The sequence below is a fragment of the Brienomyrus brachyistius genome, chromosome 16 (genome assembly GCF_023856365.1).
Source record: "Brienomyrus brachyistius isolate T26 chromosome 16, BBRACH_0.4, whole genome shotgun sequence".
NCBI lineage: Eukaryota > Metazoa > Chordata > Actinopteri > Osteoglossiformes > Mormyridae > Brienomyrus > Brienomyrus brachyistius.
In genome coordinates this window covers 14,787,759-14,808,632 of record NC_064548.1, presented here as the reverse complement: position 1 = coordinate 14,808,632, position 20,874 = coordinate 14,787,759, and the positions used below count along the sequence as shown (strand labels likewise).

At 44.7% G+C, this 20,874-nt stretch overlaps 1 protein-coding gene across 7 annotated transcripts in view; it reads right to left on the bottom strand.

Annotated features, from left to right (window-relative positions):
* LOC125710202 (glycogen synthase kinase-3 beta) overlaps window positions 1-20,874 on the bottom strand; it is a 46,663-nt gene that overhangs the window by 20,541 nt on the left and 5,248 nt on the right. For all 7 annotated transcript variants that reach the window (XM_048979657.1, XM_048979659.1, XM_048979658.1 and 4 more), the window contains exon 2: window positions 997-1,190. In XM_048979657.1, the coding sequence (XP_048835614.1) occupies window positions 997-1,190 (194 nt within the window). The remainder of the gene's footprint in view (window positions 1-996; window positions 1,191-20,874) is intronic.

The following is a 20,874-nucleotide window of genomic DNA, read 5'->3' as shown; positions in this document are numbered from 1 at the left end:
ACAGGATACAGCTTTTATGTTTCTCACCAAGGGGTCCAATGACGAAAAACATCTTTCTCATGTTCATTCATCTGCTCTTGCTCTATGCCCTTCCTTGTAGTGTGTCGGTGAAAGGTCAGGGCCCTGCTGCCTGTCAGGGGGCACGTCAAGATGCACTATTCCCAGCCCCCTGCTGAGACCCGTAACTCCATGTTTTCGTGTGATGTCATCCTCTGCCTTAAAAAGGCCTTGTTCATACAGCCTCTGGTACTTCCAATGCCCAGGTATGGATAAATGTACTTCGACCTCTTCTGCTGTATTGGGGAATCTTAGCGCTGTGGGCCACTCACCCAGCTACCCACCCTCGGCGGACCTCTGACACAGGCGGTCCGGGCCTTTTTCCCCCTCCCAGGTACCATTACTGACTTACACGCAAACTGAAAGCATGTTTATGCCATGCAGCTGGACCGAGAAGCCCGAGGGGGAAAAACAACAGGAAATACCACAGCAGCAAGGTATCTGCACTGGTTTTATAGTAAAAAGGAATACACATGATGTGGGAATGGAGGGGGGATTTGTGTGTTTGAATATAACAGTGTGGGATCAAAAAATCCAGCTGTGGAAGGGACGGTGCCAAATTACTGAGAACACGAAAGCTGGACGCATCTATAACCAAGACCATTACACTTTATACAGCCCCCCTGAACAGCACAACAGTGTTCTCTGCTTCATCATAGGCTCTCTGACAGTTTTCAGACCTTCAGGTACACTGGCTCCATCACAGCCCAGGGCCAACATACCCTCCCCAGCCGAGATCCTTTTTAAGAGCAGTTAGCAGATTGATAAGAAGCTGGGTCTCACCAAAAACACTGCATCATGCCCGGATTTTCTTGCGGTGAATAAATTCGGGCTAAACCTTCTGAAACTCAAAATACTTCCATCTGATGTAAACTCAAGGGTGCCTCCCCCAAACCCACGCTGGTGAGGCAAGCACCAGACCTACACCGGCATCCTCACCTTGAATCGTTTGTCCTGTAGCACCTTCTTGATGGCCACCAGCTCGCCCGAGTCACAGAGCTTGGCCTGGTAGACCACACCGAAGGAGCCGTTACCGATCACCTTGGTGTCCGTGTAGCTCACCTCCTGCGGCCGATCGGGCCCTTGGCCTGGCGTCGCCACCACCGTCGTCACTTTGCTGCCATCTTTGTCTCCTGCGGAGTGACAGGTAGAGCGACATGTTTAATTTTGGGTTACAACAATATTGCCACAAAACATTGCTCTGATAAAATTTCAGGAAGAGGATTTACTAATAAGTACTTCAACTAGGGCTGCCACTAACAACTATTTTCCTACTGATTAATCTATCAACTATTTTACCAATTGGTCAATTAATCTAAATGATTAATTTTCCTCAAGTAAATTTTACTTCGACAACAACAATCTTTATGCTATTGCAGGACTTTAGATAGGGGAGGCTGGCCGTTCGGAACTATACGGACATTATTTTTCGCCCATGATTCGATAATCAGATTAGTAGTTTGCCTAAAATATTAGAGAGATGCGTACAGTGATGTCGAAACGTTAGCTATCTGCATAATTTCTGAATATCTTTATGCTTATTAAATTAAGCTAGAGGAGCACTCCAGATGCGACTGTTTTAGTAAATCAGGGATGTGGTAAGCACTGAAGTGGCGATGAAGGAACACACAGCTCTATACCTTTTAAAAGAGGAGCTACTACGGTTAAACAAGGTAAAAGACGTTGGTGGTGCCGCAATACTTCTCGCATATTTAAGTCTGTCACATTATGGTTATTTTTGTTTTAGTTTAAGATAACACTAGCCCCAACAACCCCAAAGCACTAGTGCCGCCAGTTTTGCAGTGTACAACTGAACTATCCCCATAATTATGCAGCGATATTAAAGGAAAACATTTATTATAATGAACCGTTTTTGAAATCATATCGGTAATTTCATTAAAATAAAAAAAACAATACGTCGATTTAAAATATTGATGCCGCTGCAGTGTCAGCGTCGACGTCATCAGCTACGTCGACTAATCGCGGCAGCCCTGATTTCAGCACAATGAATTTGATTGGTCGCCTTAAAGAGAGACCGTGAAAAGTATGCGTTTCTGAAAATCCATTCGGCACAGAAATTTCCTTGTCGGTGCATCACTAAAAATACGTCACAAAGTGTGTCAAATGTGCGTGCGTACAACAGCAGCACAACCATGAGTCAACGCCAACCCAGCCGTTTCAAATTCCCCCCCGTGATTTATGTCCAGGGCCTGGCCACTGGCACTGGGACATTTCATATGCATTCTGAAATACCTTCCTGACGCAGACCTCGGCCGAGCCATCTGTTACACGGCTTCTGCAGCTGTGCCTGCTGGAATTCAATCCCATGATCCTCTGCTCTCGCGACTGCCCGCATGGCTAATGAGACCAGAGCAGACCTCCAGAGTAGGTTTTTCCACTCCCACACCCCAGCGCTACGCTGTCGGCCTCTTACAGAGACCTACCTGCTAGGTTGATTTTAAAAGGGAAGCCTGCAGCCAACGGTGGTGGCCATGTTTTGTAGCACACAGAGCTCCAGTTAACAGCCCCGAGCTCTCAGACGGGTAACGATTTCCCAACAAAGAGCCTCGTGGTGCAAAATGGACCAGGCCCTCAACAAAGACATCTGGCTTAGGGGTTAACTGGCGGTACCATGCCAACTGTGGGATTATCATGCAAGATGTGCAGCTCTTTGAAGTACAAGCAACACTCTAACACTTCCAAACTCCCCAACTGTTACTACTCATGATAATAACAGTTACGTTACACATTCAAATGAACAGCTTTTATGAGACTTTACAAAAGATGCATACATTTCTCTCATTTTTCTCTGGTTTTATGAATTCTTTCCTGATACACGCTAAACCAAAATCAGGTCAGACCCCTGATCTGAAACCAGCACCAAGAGTCAAAGGTACAGATTGAGGAAGAGGAATCACAGAACGAAACTAAATTCAGTCTTTTCACTATTACAACTGAGGGTGGGGGACAGGGGCAAAGCTAACATAGCACAAGTGACAGCAGACAGCGAGTGGCGTCAGGGCCAAAGGTCTTGTTAGTTGCTGTTAAAGATAAACCAGGCTGGTGACAGTGTAATGGGTTTGACTGGAAGAAATCACTGTTCTGCAGACAAGACAGGTGTAAAGCTGAATTAAATTATTTCAATATAAAAAAAACGAGTCCTTGAACCATATCAAACAGTTGCAACAAGATTGATTAAACACCTCCTTTAATATGCAGTAAAACAGACGCACATTTCATGATAGATCTGGAAAGGAACTGTATCTGAATGTAAATTTCAGTAAAAAGAACCCATACTTTACTGAAGTAAACCTTGTCAGTGTAATAAAGAACACACTTTCACCAATTATTAGATGGCATGAAGAGACACGTGACAAGGTTGCGTCTAAAGGCTAAACGCCCTTAACTCACGAGTGCACAGTTTGTCAACATACAAGTTCCCTTACTGACCAAGCATCTTTAAATGCACATCACAGCAGTCAGATCACAGGCAAGTGCCCTGGCAACCTTAAGGGGGACGTTTCGACACCGCTGTACGCGTCACGGCCATTCACCAAGTTCTGTTTGGGAAATCGCACAGCGGTGATCAAAGGTTTCCGTGGGAGCAGAGAAAAAAAAATGATGATAAAAAGCCAACCCAGTAGCACACGCCAAATCGGCTCTCAGCAGAGGCGGGCGGAAAACCCTGCGACCCTGGGAGACTCAGGTTAGCCGTGCTTGCTTTTCCCGCAAAGCCTGCATATCAGAAAATGCACCTTTGTGCCTTGGACAGATGACGTACAGAGATGGCTTTCGAATGGGGGTGACCTGCTCAGACAGGGAGGGCCTTACCAGCAGACAACACGCTTTAGCAAACTTTTAAGCAAGCTGTCCGCAACCCCCCCCCCCGAACAGAGACCTACCCATTGCCATCGTCCGCAGGCCACACCTACCTTGTCGCCTCATATCCTGGTGAACTCACTCTAGCAAGCTGCCTCAGACACTTCACAAAGGGCTTGCGACCAGCCGGCGAAACGTTACTAACTATATATGAAAAAGGGCACTTCGGAAAGTCTAAAGCTTGAATCAAGGGCTCTGAGGTTGTGTCAGCAGCCATCGAGGCACCAGGAGCTCCTCACGCACGGACCAGTGATCGGTTATTAGTGGGTGAGCTAACAACTGACCTGCTGATAATGGAGCAATGATACTCTAAAGGAAACCAGCAGCCCTATAAACATCTTTACCTTTTACAATCTCTCAATTTTCTTTTTTTTTTAACCCTGTTGATGGCCTAGGAAAGCAGGCAGTAAGAAATTCAAACAAGCGAATTCAAATCCCCTCTGACATTTTCCCTGAACGGGCATTTCCTTCCCGATGAGAGCTCCGAGGCCGTAGCCTGTGGAGTCGCTGACAGCCCTGTTTTGTAGCCTCTGTGGAGGGATGCAGAACCTCTGCACCTTTTTGCTATTTCAGTGACTGTTTCCCAACTCCGAAGTTTCTTTTTAAATACAGTGTGCAGGGCTCAAATTGAAGCATCACCAAACATCATGGTTTTGCTGTGACTCACGCCTCCCCTTTTTACCGTGTTTGCTGGAGCCACGTTACCCAGATTTCACTTGAAAGCGACTGAAGAGATAAAATCAGCAAAGATGTGAGCAGTTAAAGCACACATATCTACAGACTCCCAGACTGACAATGGTCTTGCATGCCTACACGTTGTACACAATAGTCAGTAGTGTGGCGGGGTGGGGGGGTGGGGGGGGGGGGGGGGGGTGAGGTGGAGGAGGAAGAAAAAAAGAATAATAAAAAAAAAAATCGCTTTGAAGACCCAAAGACTGTTGTGTGCGGCTCTCTGTCAGACATGGCAGCCGGCAGGAGCAGCAGGGTTTAGTCACCTAACAATTAATGATCATAAATGCCTTTTATTTTTTACCGAGATCCAAACCTCAAAATAAACAGAAGATAACAACTGATCTGTACATGACACCAGAACGGCTGATTCACACAGCGATGTGCTAAATGATTTTAGCGCATGTTTTAATATGTCGTCCTTCTGACACTCTCCTTTATTTTCAGACCATGTTCTGAGGTTGACTCTGAATCTGAAGGAGGGGGGGGTGATTTAACCAGTCAAAAAAAGAACAATACAAGCAGGAATCACATACGCCACTGAGAGGGTCTCTGAAATCGCCTGCCCCCTCTGTCCGGTTTACTGCAAACTCTCACTTTTAAATTTCTAGAGAGAAAGGTCCAATTATCCGGATGCTGCGTAAAAAATCAATAATATAAACTAAGTTACTCTGATAGTTAGTTACAGGCGATCCAGCATCAATTTAAGTCCCTGGTGAAGGAGGGGGCACATCTGGCAGGCGTGTGTGTGTGAGAGTGGCAGGGGGGAGGTGCAGCCCAGCCCTCTCAGCCCCTCAGTATTGGCGTGGGGAGCCCTATAACGCACGCAAGCGTTTCTCTATGCACATCGACACATGCATGTTTTTAAAGAGAAAGGCTCCATTTTAATGGAAAGGGGATTCTGGTTTGAGGGTGTAAAGTCTGTGGTATGAGCCTTTACAGTGTGTGTGTGTGAGAGACAGAAAGTGTGTGTGAGGAAACGATGGGGATGAATCTATTCCTTTTCAATCAAAGACATTAAGAAGCGTTCATGTCAAGATCGAAAGCGCCCAAAAGCCAATTAAATGTTTACCGAAACTCGCCGGCGCTCTCGGATCTCATCCGCGTCAAGCGAAATGGGTCAAAGTGTCTCCTGCCCTCCACGAGGTGACCGCGTTCAGTCAGGCACAGTCCACCGGGGGACCCAGACGACCTGAATGAAAAGGCTCGTGGGGCTCCATCCTGGTTCAGGCGGAAGAAAGCCGCTCACCAGGGACCCCCACAGGCCACAGACCGCCACTCACAGAGCCGTCAAGTAAACCAAAAATTTTGGGATGAGGCCTACAGTGATGCAGACACTGACACGGGGGTCTGAAATGGTTTAAGGTAGGAACTGAGGGAATGTTTGTTTATTTACGAAGATAAAATGTTAATGCCAGCCCATCAAAAGCAGAAAAATACATAAGACAAAGTACTGATCAAAATTTAAAAGCAGTAATGCATTATAAACTAATCCAGAAACAAGACATTGTCGGGCTCTAAAACAGCATGTGTCAGCTGTACCGCGGTGCAAACACAAACACACACATATGCGCACACACACATATGCGCACACACACATATGCGCACACACACACACACACACACACACACACACACACACACACACACACACACACACACACACACACACCCTCTGAGGCAGCACCTGTATCGACTGGACTCATCCGGTGCATGACTGCAGTGCGTTCTGGATGCTGCTGTGGCAGGAAAAGGGCAGCATTAAGAAAAGCTGCTCTGCTAATTACTTGACTGCCCCAACCCCACCCCCCCACGACATTCTAACCAGTGTGGCATTTAAAGGAAGCCCCCCTAAACCTCTTTGGTTTGTGGTTGGAAATGTGGCCAATGCAAAAGAAGAAGGAGGTGCATATTAGTTTGCACATATCTGCAGACGTGCATGGGGATCTGTGGAACAACAGCGACGACCACCTGGCGATACCAATTTCTGTTCATCCTCTATAAGCTACCTTTTAAAATATTTCTCTTAAGAAACAAACCTTGAATTACGCCTAACTCTAGCCCCGAGTGTAAATGTCCAGTCAACCCTTTGCATGAAACTAAATATCCATTTACCGTAAAGGCCGACAGCATGAGAACTGAAAAGCGCTTCCAGTCTGATCCAAAATAACTGCCATTCAAATACACCTTGAACTGCTTACACAGGCAGAAACTTCGATTGGAGGTTTAAAAGGGAGCGGCGCCCAAAGGAGGCAAATTAACATCCACAATAAAATACGGTAACCCTTAAAACCTCTCAACTGCTCCAGACCGTTGAGTCGAATACAGCATGGCGTGCATCTCCGAGCCACCACAACGCGAGATCCCCAGCGGGTCCCACACGCATCGTTGCAGCCAGAGGAGAAGTGTGGTCACTGGATCCGTAACAAAGGACTCACACATGGGATCCTTGCGGGTCAGAGTGAAGCCTTACGATGCCTTCCTGTGGCGACCCCTGCAGGGCTGCCCGCTCTCCCACTGGCAAACCCCTCCAGCAGGGCAGCATTACTCACGGAACCCAGATCTGAACCTCCTCTATAAATAAAAGCACTTTCCCTCATTCTCTCTCTTTCACACTCTCTCTCTCCCTCCATGCCACCTACGCCGCAACGGCTGAACAGGGCCAACTGATGCAGGAACTGAGCACAGCCCCTCCTGCTAGATGGCTGTGGAAGTCTGCTGGAGAGTGGACACTGACACAAACATGGGCAGGTTCTCCAGTTAAAGGTGCTTGCCAAGGTTCAAATCCTCCCCAGCAATGTCCCTAGAATTATGGCGGTAGAATATTTCCTCCCGAGAGTGAAAAAGCGATAAAAACCACAAGTTGGGCTCAGGAGCATGTCTGTGGATGGGGAAGTGGTTTGATGACCCCAACCTTAACTGGGGTTAGGGCTCCAGAGATCTCTAATCCGCTCGTGGTCTGTCATGTTACCCGCCGGGCCTCATCGAACATGCCAGCTACCTTGGAAGTAGACGACTGGGTTTTAATACCATGGTTTCACAGCAAACACAAACAAATACACCTGGCCTTCAACTGTTAGGCCTCTTTTGCGAATGACGGGTCAACTAAAGCTAAATGTGTTGGAATATGACATTTAAAAAGTTTTACCCACCCAGGTAGCTCATGGTGAACACCAGCCATTTAAATGCCCACACAATATTGACCAGGCAAAAGCCACGGAGAAAAATGCAAGAGGGTGGAGCAGGACTGATGAGTTATGAGGTTTAACTCAGTATGCCTGGGCTTTGACCTAAACAGCAGAGTGGAGAAAATGTGGTAAAAAGAATCAATTCTCCACCTATGGGGAGAAGGTCTAAGATGGGGACTTCATGAAATGTTCACTGAAAGGCAAGCTTACTCAGAAAGGACTTCATCTTGGGGTTCAGCCTTAGAAAAGCAGAGAAGAAAGCAAAGCAAAAAAGGAGAAAAAAAACATAGAAACAGCAAGACAATGGGATGCACCTTTCACAGCCTCCAGGATGGTTTCAGACAACACCTGCTTTTAAAATGAATGGCAGCCCAAATCCGTAATGAGGACTTTTCCAAAACAGAAGCCTTGAGGGAACTTTCTCCATGCAGCCCGAATTTGACACCCTCTCGCATCCCTTACATTTCACCCAAAAATGTTTAAAAAGCCAGCTAAAGAAGTGATACATAAACACAACTCTGGGTGGTACAAGCTGCGTCCAATGAGCTGCCGCCCCCACCCTCAGTGAAAACCGGGTCTCAAAATAGCAACCGGATTCAGCGTTTCTGCCAAGCCGTCGCAACAGGCCGTTTATGCGGCAGAATTAAAGATCAAAAACAATTACGGAAGCCATCCACAAGCGAGCAGCCGCATCGTGCTCAGCCAATCGATTCAAATTAAGGACGCGGCACTACAAAGGAGTCGTCCGCTCCCATTCGTAAGCGATAGCTGGAGTACACAAAAGGATCAAACGGAACCATCGCATTTTCACTACCGCCTCCAAACTGGATATGCGTTACCGTAAACACAAAGGGAGATGGGAGAGCAAAAGGGCAGTGAAAGAAACCTCTGCAAAAATAAATAAATAAAGCTGCCTTTATCTCCGCCTTTTCCTGGTTCTCCGTTACAAAGAAACAAGCATATTAAGAACTGGACTCAAAAAACACACAAAGTGCACGGGATGGGACAGTAGCAAGACGATTTCTCATGGGCGATAGCTTTGTATGATTGACCCTACACAGATTACTGGTTGGCCACTTCTCCAGTCATGCCTCACACTAATGGAGCACCTATGCAGACACCTAATTTCTACAACTGTAAGAAGGATCGAGTATCTTCACTTTGATTGGGATTATATGTAAGAAGTCAAGAATTTGACCTCTGACTTGCCCAGGTCAAACTCCACACCATCTCAGATGTAATTTTGGGAAAATTACATAAGAGACCCATAATAATACTCATAGAGGCTTAACTCTGGAACAGAAGCTGCGAGCTCCAGGCTGAGGCCAGCAGAGCCCTGGTGCATCGGCCACTCTTCCATGCCCAGGCTAGACGGCATCCCTCTGATCTGCATTACGCAATGGAGTCCAGCATCATGTTTCACAGACCCGTCTTTCCAAGAAGCCTGCTTTCCAGCTCGTTTAGAATGCAGAAAGCGAAACAGGCACCGTCCAGAACACCTATGTTCCTGACAGGGCACAAAAAAAACCAAAAGAAAAACCACCACCACCACCGCAAAATGTCAGAATGATGCTGGTGTCAAGTTACACTATATATAGTGCCAGACGACCACAAATGAGGTCAAGTCGTGTAGTTCAGGCATGTATCCTCATCAGTGCACAATAGGATGGTTCAGCAGCTGGCTCCAGGTTCGAAGATGTTGTACTGTGGGTGCAAACCTGGAATCTTCAACAAGTTACCGCACTTTTCCCCTGGGTTCTCCCATCTCATTCCACAGCTCAAACATCCAAGTAGTGCTGGTTCTTGAGATTTTCTATTACACACAGAGCATTCAGCCTTGCCTACAACACTGTTAATCCAGTAGACCTATATATTCAGCCACTGAGAGCCAACAGGGATTGCTACTAGATTGCGATGGGTCCTCTTGGGTGAATGTGAATGCCAGAGCAGCGAAAGCATTGGAAATAGCTAAGTCTTGAAAGTCCTGTCATATTACTTAGCAAAAAAAATAAATAAAGAAATGACAAGTGGCTCAGGTCAGCCACTTACCACTCGCTGAAGGAGGTCCCCAGCCAGGAAAATGTGCAAAGCCGACAAGAAACGTCACCATTTCAGTCAGATACAGCGCGAAACCTCTGTAAGTCTATCTAAGGATTTCCAAATAAACAGACAGAGAAAAGAAACGGCAAAGACCGCTTCCCGCTGCAAAATGAGAAAAGGTACGGGAGGCTTTCTGTTTCTGGTGAAAGGAAAGCAAATGGTGAGAAGACAGGGTGGCTGGGAATCCTGAAAGCAATAAATTTTCTCCAAAAACATCTTGTCCAGCCAACTCTATTCCAGCTACTTTTTAGTAAATAGACCATGTAGCATGACCCTAACCACCAGAAGGAGCAGCGGTGGACAGATTCATGCAAAACAAGTCCTTTATGGATGGGTTTCAAGCCATGTCACCATCCAAGAGCACCAGCAGGGTGAAAGGGTTCGGAACACAAACAAAAATAAAAGTACAAAAAAAACAAAAAACAAAAAAAAACAAACAGTTTCAGAGTTCATACAAGAGTCATCAGAGTCCTAATAGCTCTTTCTTTGTGCCAGAGACTCTCTCTGACACATGAAGCATGTTGACCCAGCAAACTGTGCGTATGTGTGTGTCTGCATGCGTTTCAGAGAGATGGGGGTAGGAGGGGGCCAGTATTGCTTGGAGGCCTTTGAAGTGGGCCTGTCAAGTCCGGGAATGCTTTGCACAGCTCCTCCCACTTAAGAGGCTGGGCTGGCTTTGAAGTTCCCCCTTCCGCAGACCCCTATAAACAGATAAACTAATGCGACAGAAAGGGAGAGGCAGCCAAGCAGACAGGGGACTGCAGCCCTGAATGATGAGATACAGCTGTCCCTACCGCCAGGGCAGCCTTCTGCGTGCCCCCATGGTGCAGCACACTCAACACAAGACCCAGGGAGATGATCTCATTGCACGACCCTCCCCCGGCTTCCACACAAAATCTCCATCAGTAAGAGATGAGCCAATGAAGCACTTCCTTCTACAGAGCATCCCAAACTGCAGGAGTGTGGTCACTGGCTCCTTATTCAAAGGGAGCAAGGAACAGTGCTACCGATGACCCTGGAGGAAATTTAAAGACCTGATGACGGAGGACATTCAGTCCTCCCAGAGGCGTTTTTATTAGTGGGCCGCAGGCTTGTCCCCCTCTCTACTTTAAACAGAAGCCATTTAATAGCACAGTAAAAGCGGAGGGCATGAGCCCAAACTCCTGTTCATCTCCTTGGCTGGATCAGACAACATGGAGCCATTGTGCAGTACAGCCCAGCTGCCAGTACCGACATGGTTAGACACAGTGCACCTGCAGTAGAATCACAGATACACCACAGACAGAAGCATCTCCTAAAATGAAGGGACCACAGTCACCTGCCAGTAAAACAATTCCACTCTTAGCCAGCATGGATAGGACATAACATTCTAAAATCCTAGGGAAAAGTCCTGAGTTAACCGTTCAGTTACTATAATTGAAACATATCAGTTCTTGACAGCCACAAGCAGTTATTAGCATTATATTATATTTCAGTCTGAAATGTCTATTATTCTGAAGCTGTGAGCTGCCCATTTCTTACGCCATAGGTGCAGCTCTTGAGTTGTGATGGAGTATACCTGGAGATGTGTGACATTTGTTCTTTTCCACTTGGAGTCCCATTGGGGGGTCACAATGGGTACCCAAAGTATAACTCCACCAGAGAAAATGGGGGGGGGTTTATATACAGCACAGTTAGCATTCAAGTGGCATCTGAAGTTTTGTTTTTTTTTTTTTAATCTAAATAACTAGCCGGAAAATATTCCAAACATTAAATATTTTCAGAGACAAGAGAAAAAAATACCATGTTCCTCTGTGTACAGCGTCTTCAAAATTTTATAGCTGTTTAAGTTTCTTCTGATTGTGAACAGCAGTGTCATAAGTACAACAAAATTCTTACTTGAATGTCTTCTCCACAAACTACAGACAATTAACAAAACAGTGCCACGTTACTAGAGATGCACCGATCCGATATTCAGATCAGTACTGGCACCGATCCAGACCTATTAGACGGATCAGGTATCAGCCATATGTGATCGATACATGTCCGATACTTATTTAGATTTTGGCCGTCTCTAAAAAGATTGCTCCTATTTCATGTCAAATCTGTTTGCACAATCGATCGCACGACAACCCTTTTCCATTTTAGATGTGTTTTTTGCGGCAGTCAAGCTGAGCACCAACACTGCCGCTCAGTTTTTCTGCAACTAAGTATGAATGAATGTGCGTATGAATAAGCTGCTATGGAACGTGGCTACATTTCCGTTTCAAGTGAACAGTGCCTGCATGTCTGTCTTCCAAAAAGATGTCCCCATTGACGGTTACCCATTCTCAGGACTCTCTTTAACCCAAACTGAGGTTGAAACAATTAAACATGATCTTCGGAGCAAAGAGTACAACGGGCCAAGAAAAGTTTAAATGAGCCTTCTTATAGAGCCCACAGACATAAATTACGCAAGATTACATCTAGCCAAAGACGACACAGATAAACAGGTAGGTTTAAGCATCAGACAGATAAAAACTGGCACTAAATACTCAATTAAACCTCGTTTTAAGAAACTTAAAGTATGAAAAGAGCAAAGCGCGTCGTGACTGACTCACCATCAATGAAGATTATCAATTAAACCATGAAGGTATCAAACACGGAGATTAGTTAAAGAAGAAAAGGCCACTGGCTGGGGAAGCAGTGACTCAGGAGTAATTAGCTGCATTTGAAAAATACAGAGCTTCAGTACCTCAGACCCTTCAGAAGATGTGTGGGTGTACAATATATATTTTTAAAAAGCATACCTGCAAAATTAATAAGGCAGTGGCAGTTTTACCCCTTCACAGATACACTACTGCAGAGTTTGCATGCAAATTAATCCCAGAAACAGCCAACAGTGCACAGACACACAGATGCCTAATTCTACGATAATACAGAGCTATAGCAAAAACATCATCATAAAGCTTCTTTAATTTCACAGACAAGAATGGCTTCCCATCAGTTTTAAATGACACGGTTCCTCTCTCAGTCAGTACATTTACATGCACACTAAGGAAAATGAATTATTGTGTTAGACTAAAACTGGACTTTTAATGTACATGTAAACATGTTAGTCTGACTGAAATTGTACTAAATCAAATTTCTCCAAGTCGGACTAAGACAACTAGACAATGGGACTGGGCTTCGATTTACTCTTGCATATATAAGCTCTCAAACTGGCCTAGGTGCTCTGCACATGCTCCACTCTCCCCCTCTGGGCTTTGACCCGGAAGTAAAAGAAGCCAGTACACAGAGGAAGCATGGAGCATGGCAGAGATCGCATTGTTGGCGAACTCCAGCACCGTACAGCGATGTCGTCTGCCTTCGGATAACACCATAGTCACAAGGAATAGTGGCACATACGGACGGAATGTACAGGGCTGTAAACATGCTCAACTGAAGGGCACTTTTCCGCTACACAAGGTACTGTACTTTTGGTACTTCAAGAAAGTACCAAAAGTACTTTACTTCAAGGTGCTCATTTTCCACTGGAATAAAAACTGGTACCGGCGCTGAACATGACATCACAACATGAGCCGGGGTATTTTGTACTGAATTCAAAAAATGCCTGTAGTAAGACTGGATGACGTGCAATATTAATACCAACATCGCATGTTTGGTACTATTTGGTACTAGATATTATAGTGCAGGGAGTCTCACTCAAATATTTTTACTCTTTCATAGGAAAAAAACAGCGCAGGTTTTGCAATTTTAATGTTTATTCCTTCTCCAGATTATCTAGCATATGTTTAAAAAAGAGTTTAAAGTTTACCTCTGCTGCTTTTGCATGAGTGCTGCATGCATTCCGACAAAATCATAATCATTTTCATCCTTGCTGTTTCAATCACTTCTAGGCAGGTGCGTGAGAAATTTATGTTGAACTTTTTTGTTTCATAAATACCCCAATATTTGTTTCAATCAAATTGCATTGCAATATACAAAACAATTCCAGTACTGTCATAGTATATTATACAAAATACTTATTTCTTGTGCTTTCCTGATGTTGCATCTGTTCTTCCAACCAGATCTCAATAAAAGCTCGTGTCACTTAATTTGTCCACGCAGCCACTATCAATAATTTTAGAATTTTTTTCACATCTATGATGTAATAGGTCAACTGGAATACTAACAACCTGAAAGGAGCCATATCGCCACCTATTGTAGTGGAGTCAGAAACTTCGGTCAATAAATCGATTCCCCTCCCGTGCATGTATAGCGGGAGAAGGACAGTAGTCCGATTAAATGGCGTAGTCAAGCTATAACCGTAGCTCGACTTAGCAGTCCATGTAAACATACTGAGCGATGGTTCTCAAAGAAGCAGTTGCTAGTAACACCAATGAACAGGCAATCCCACGCAGATGGACTGACAGACGGAACAGAGGTATATTTTTTTGGAAAATTACAGCTTGAAGGAAGTCGGCTGATTACGCGAGAGAGCCTGCTACATCCCTACAGCCGATAATAATGGAGGTGAAGATCCAACAAAGCACTGACAGCCTTCACACAGGTACATCCCACACCTCTTGCATTCTTACAGCTGTCCAAAGCAGCAGGAAAGTGAGCAATCATTTTCCTAAAAAGAGCCAAACTACATCTGCGGTAGAGGAAACCAGCAGAGTTGAACAAGTCATGGTCATTGATTACCCTCCTCCAATCATAGAAACACTTTTTTAGGGCAACTACTCATGAGTACCTCTACTAGGCTAATTACAAAGCAAAGTCGGGGCAAGATCCAATCTACTGATCCAAGATGACACTGCAACTGACAAAACAATAAGCTCCTAGAGTTTGTGAATGTATGTGAATCTCTGAGAAGATCATCCTTCCATCCATGATAGGGTTACAGGGGGCCTGCAGCTGTTCCCAGGCAGCAGAAGACACAAGCTTTGGGGACAGCCTGGATGGGATGCCAGTCCATCACATGGCGCACACACTATGAACAGCTTAGAGCCTCCAAGCTCAACCATGAAGAAACAGAGTATCCAAGAAACACAGGAACATGTGAGGAGACAACCCACCCATCAAATCATTATGGAATGACATAAAGGACTAAAATACTCAATGAAAGGGTGACGAAAAACAAACAAGCAGCTAGCCATTATGCAGTGACAGGACTACGCAATGTCTGTCAGCCTGCCGACAAAAACTTTAATATAACCTAACTTTACCAGTTACCATTTTACCACAAGAAAATCTGTTCGATGTCAGAAGTGCTACTTAGGTACCTCCTTTTCTTAGTAGTCGATTGCTTCCTGACTGCCCGTATGCAGAGAAGTGACGCAAAACCAGAACTCAAAGTCCACCTGACCAAACATTTGCTTGTACAGTCAGTGGAGACAGAAGAAAGTCGATTGAGTCAATGAAGACTCCCACTAGTGATGGGTGCAATGCAGCGAGGCATGCATGGGAGCTGACCGCAGACCACCAAGAGATAATTCGGTAACCGTGGGCAGAAGACGAAAAGCGTTACGCCTTTACGGTGTGCAAAATGGTATCGGCATTTTGAAATACATTTAAAACATAAGAAAATAATTTTTAAGAAATTGGTTATTTAAATGGGTTCCCATTTTTTTTTTTACGAAATATCAAATCTAGCCTCCCTGTATCAACCCACGCTGTGGTCACCATGAACCGGTGTTTGTGAAAAAAACTGCAGTCAGTGGCTGAATATGTACAGGAAATGTTTGCCGAATGATTTTGAAGAATCTACATCTTATGGAGGCACGAAGCGGCCTGAAAGAGTGAAATTACTCAGTAACACGTCACAAGGTACATACTCACACAAATTTTACATTTTCACAAAACCCCCCAACTCGTGTAAGGTAACCTCACACATTGGGTTAATTAATAGCTTGCACATTAGTCTCCATGACTGAGAGAAGAAAAACTTTTCGGGGGCATTCAGAATTGTGAATTACTATTACTTTTAACATTCACCGGAAGCTTGCTCTCCAACCTGAAAGGTTATCTGAAAGCCTGCAGCTAAGGCGCAGCAAGAAGCCGCTGAGACAGAGGCGCCCGGAGGAAGAATTTTGGGAATGTACCGACATATTTTTTTGATTACGGAGAGTCGTCGGCAGAGACAAGTCAGCGCAGAGAATGGGACCATCTCTCCAGCTTTCGCTGCTCGGACGCGCTGAGACGCTCGGAAACAAGCAAGCCGGACCCTCTTTACATTCGGGTCAAGACATTCAAGCCCGAGTCTCAAAGAGCACCAGGATGCCTAAAAGCATCTCTTAACGTGCCAATAGTCCACCTCCGGGTATTCAGATGTGGTGCAAATAAGTTGACGTGGCAGCCATAATCTGGAGAGCAGGAGGCACCGGCCGTCCGACAGGACAGTAGCCTGGGGGGTTAGGATAGTCACAACAGGTCTCCGTTGTGTATCAGAAGGTGGCTCAGTTGCTGCTCACAGCTGGAGGCTCCATTCACATCAGCAGTCTGGGCTGCTCTTTGTACAGCCAGGTCACTGTTGCAAAAACACAAATGAACACCGCTGCCAGCTATGAAGAAAGAGGAAATGTTTTTTTTTTTTTTTTTTTTTAAAGCACACACACACACACACACACACACACACAACCTGTCTCCCTGTAGTTTGCAGCACCATAATTCTCAAATATGTACCTAGCAGAGTCATATACCCACTGAAATGGAAGCTGGGCATAATTAGGAATCAAAACGGGAAGATGACGCCTTAAATAATGCTGATGAATCTTTCTCAATCAAATGAAAACTCTGCATGGAAAAATGAAGATCTAGGGACTGAAGTAAGAAATTAATTCAGAAATGACATTTAATGAGAGCAGAACTACTTTCAATGGACTGACTCCGTCATATCAGACAGGTTAACCGTCGTCTCGGCTCCCCAACCTCTTACGACACGCTGAGCTGGGTGTAGACAGAAACGGCAGCACCTACAAGACGGCCGCACCGATGTCTTGGCAGTATAGACACGGGAAATGCCGGAGAAGCCTGGCGTGGAATGCCGAATTATATGATATAATAATACGACGATATAATGAGCACAAAATGATGAAATATAACTGGCCAGTAATTAATCAAGCCAGAACTTCCGCCCTTTGTTTCTGTAACTCATAGTCACTGCTGGCATCGAGAGGCTGTAGTCTAAGGACTGTGCGTGTGCCAGGCCCAACATGGACATAGGGTGTGTAGGGGGCAACAATGCTTACAAGTAGTGTAACCAGCTCCACTTCCGTTAGATCCACATAACTTGATGTCACGTTTTTTTCATTCATTCATTATCGTTAATGGTTTATGAAATGCACTATATGGGCAAAGTATTGGGACACATCTCTCAATCACTGAATTCAGGTGTTTAAGACCCAGTGCCATAGGTGCATAAAAAAAAATCAAGCACCTAGCCAAGCAGTCAAGTTAACAAACATTTATGAATGAATGGGTCATTCTGAAGAGCTCAGTGAATTCAAACATGGTGCTGTCAAGGGGTACCACCTTTGCAATAAGTCAGTTTGTGAAATTTCTTCCCTGCTAGATACCAATTACAGTTGACCATGGAGTATTATTGCAAAGTGGAGGCATTTAGGAACAACAGAAACTCAGCCACGAAGTGGAAGACCATAGTAACAGAGCGGGGTCGCTGAGTGCCGAGGTGCATAGTGTGTAAAAGGTGCCAACACTATGCTGATTCAGTAACTGGAGAGTTCCAAACTTCCTCTGTCAATAACCCCAGTGCAAAAACTATATGCCATGGGCTTCCATGGCCAAGCAGCTGCATGCAAATGTCACATTACCAAATGCAATGCCAGATGAGAATTCTATGCTTCAGACTGTGTGAGAAGAGTTTGGGGAAAGAGCCCTTTTCTGTTCCAGCATGACTGTGTCCCAGGACACAAAGCAAAGTCCATAAAGACATGGTTGGGTCAAAGATTGATGTGGAAGAACTTGACTGGCCCACGCAGAGCTCTGACCTCAACCCCATCGAAAACATAGATCTAGAACGGAGATTGCGAATCAGGCCTTCACGTCCAACTGACTTCATAAATGTTCTTCTGAATGAATGATCAAAAATTCCCACAGACACACTCCAAACTCTTGTGGAAAGCCTTCCCAGAGGAGTGGCAGCTGTTATAGCTGGAAATATGCTACCAACTCCATATTTATACCTATGGATTTAGAATGAAATGTCATAAAATTTCCTGTAGGTGAAATGGAGAGGTGTCCCAATACTTTTGTGACATTTCCAAACAGAAAAATGATAAGTAACTTCTAAGCGTTCCGGACCAGTTTTATGCTTCCCTCCAGTCTTTTACATACCGAGTTCTTAAAAACTCCACAAGGATAGAAATTCTGAATGAAAAGCCAAGAGCTCCGACATAATTACCAGGGAAGGATGTAAATAGACACGCAGACAGACATGCAGGCAGGCAGACTCAACACTTGTCACCATGTGAAAGCAAACACCACTGACACCACGGCATTGCAAACAGAGTGAGGAAGAGCCTTCGCTTCATTCCCATATTGCCCCTCCGAGCACGTCAAATGCTAATGTAATCGACAGAAGGATTAAAACTATTACTGTCAAGTCAGCTGTCACAGAGAAAAAAAAAAACTGGCTTAGCCATCCTTAATATCGAACTTGTCATAATCTTACCACAAGGATCACTGTCTCTCAGTCCTAATGGCCACAACTCACCAGGCTACTTTTGATGCAGGCTGAGCTTTTAACTGCGAATGAATTCAAACTGGGGGACAGAAAATGTCAGCTGAGGACATTCATGCTAATATGCTCACCTTGTGTGACCACTTTGCCAAAATGCAATATAATACCCATGCCTGTTTATTTTACCTTGATTAATTATTCCTTTAGTTAATCCATTATCTTTCAAGAGAACCAGTCATCTTTGACTTAAGAGTAATACTGTGCTAATGATACTCACTATTATAATTACAGTATCTTCAGAAACTGCATTCAGCTTAATTAATTCGGCATGATTTTAATGAAAGTCCACTTTTTTAATATAAATATTAAATTCAAAACAGCAATACGATGACAGCGAATGAAGAGTTTGGCTAGACCAAAAGAATGAAGACCAGGCTTGGAAAAAGGCTCATCCCAATTAGTCAAACAAGCCTGGGAGATGCCGGGAACCACCCAACAGCAGATCTGACGGAACCGACAGGCGAACCGCAAACTCTGAGATATTTAATGAAGATGTAGTCCTGTGCACATGCATACTCTCACTCTACTCATGGCTCTCCAACAAAAATAACAGCATCTTGAGAGACAAACATGACCAGAGTGGGAAATAAAACAGGTTGACATGCTGTAGTTAAATAGACATCTTGCCCTGACGCAGCATTAAGGGGAACCGCCAATGTCTCATGTGTCAAGAGCCTAAGGGCGCTTTTCCACCTCACCAGGTACCGTACTTTTGGTACAGCACTTGCCTTTTTCCATTGACTTCTGGTCGAGTACCAGTACCAAAAATTCCAGGACCTAAAGTGCCAAACCGACTGGGGTACTTTTTTGGTACTTTGGGGTGCGACTTGAAACCCTGTCTTTGTCAACTAGTTATGCAAATAGCCTGCTTCTGAAACACGACACAGCTGCTGTCTTAAAAATAGTTGCGAGTTGCGAACTCAGAAAAGAACGATAAATGAAGTAAAATAAAAATAAAATTATAATAACGGATATGTAAATGAATGAAACATATAAGATCAGGATGGCATGACAAGAAAGTATTTTGTATAATATACTAGGGCAGGACAGTATTATTTTACCATAATAAATATTGGGGTATTTATAAAGTGAACATAAATTTCTCAAAAACCCATCCAGCAAGGATGAAAATGGTTATGATCGTCTCGGAGAACGCATGCAGCGTTCATGCAAAAGCAGCGGAGGTAAAACTTTAAACTGATTTTTAAACCTATACTAGATAATCCTGAAAAGGAATAATCACTAAAATTACAAAAACTTGCTAAACCTTTTCTCCTATGACAGAGTAAAAACTTTTGGCAAAAATTGTTTTAGCAAAACTTAAAATCCCTGTGCTATAATGTCCGTATAGAACTGACAGTAAGAAACAGGCTGATCTTAATCCAGCTGACTAGCGACGTATGAATTACAGGTAACACGCAATGTTAATATCATCCAATTTTATAACATACGACAGACATCTTTCAAATTCAGTACAAAATACCCCAACTCGCGCCGTTATGTCATCTCACGCCGTTACCAGTTTCTATGCCAGTGGAAAACCAACACGTTCAAGTACCATACTTTTGGTACTTTCTTGAAATATGTGATGTTTTGGTCAAAGGTTCAGTCATCCGTATCTCAGTGGAGTTATTCTATGTATGCATGTCATGATGTTATCATAGAAAAACAGGACAGGACAGACCCTGGACCAATCATATTGAAAGACATTAGACCTATGGGCAAAGACCGGACCCAGTTGGAGAACTAGGATTCTCTCTGCTCCTTCCTCTGAATCAGGATGCAGCAAGCCAGCAAAGAGTACGCACTGCACCAAGTGGGTCCGTGGGGTGAGAGGCATAGCTCAAACCCCCGGGGTGAGAATGGCTGGCTTGAACGCTCCTTCATCCCCCGGGAATTTCTACAAGGACACGTGTGGCTGGAAATGGAGGAGGAGACAGCTGAGCGACACCTGTGATGTGGCAGCTGGGGAGGGGGACACAAATGAGTCTGTACCCAGGTGCAGACAAAAATAAAATCTGAGCAGCAGGGCCCACAAACTCCCGTGATTCCACTGGCGTGACCCGACACCTCGCTGCACGGTGGCCCGGTGCTTGGAGACAACTCATGGCGTGGGGGGAGGGAACTCGGGGCACAGAAAGGGCACAAAAACACACACATGCGCCACCATCAATCTCTCGCACGCACAGCCTCAGACTAACATTTGCCATTGAGAAA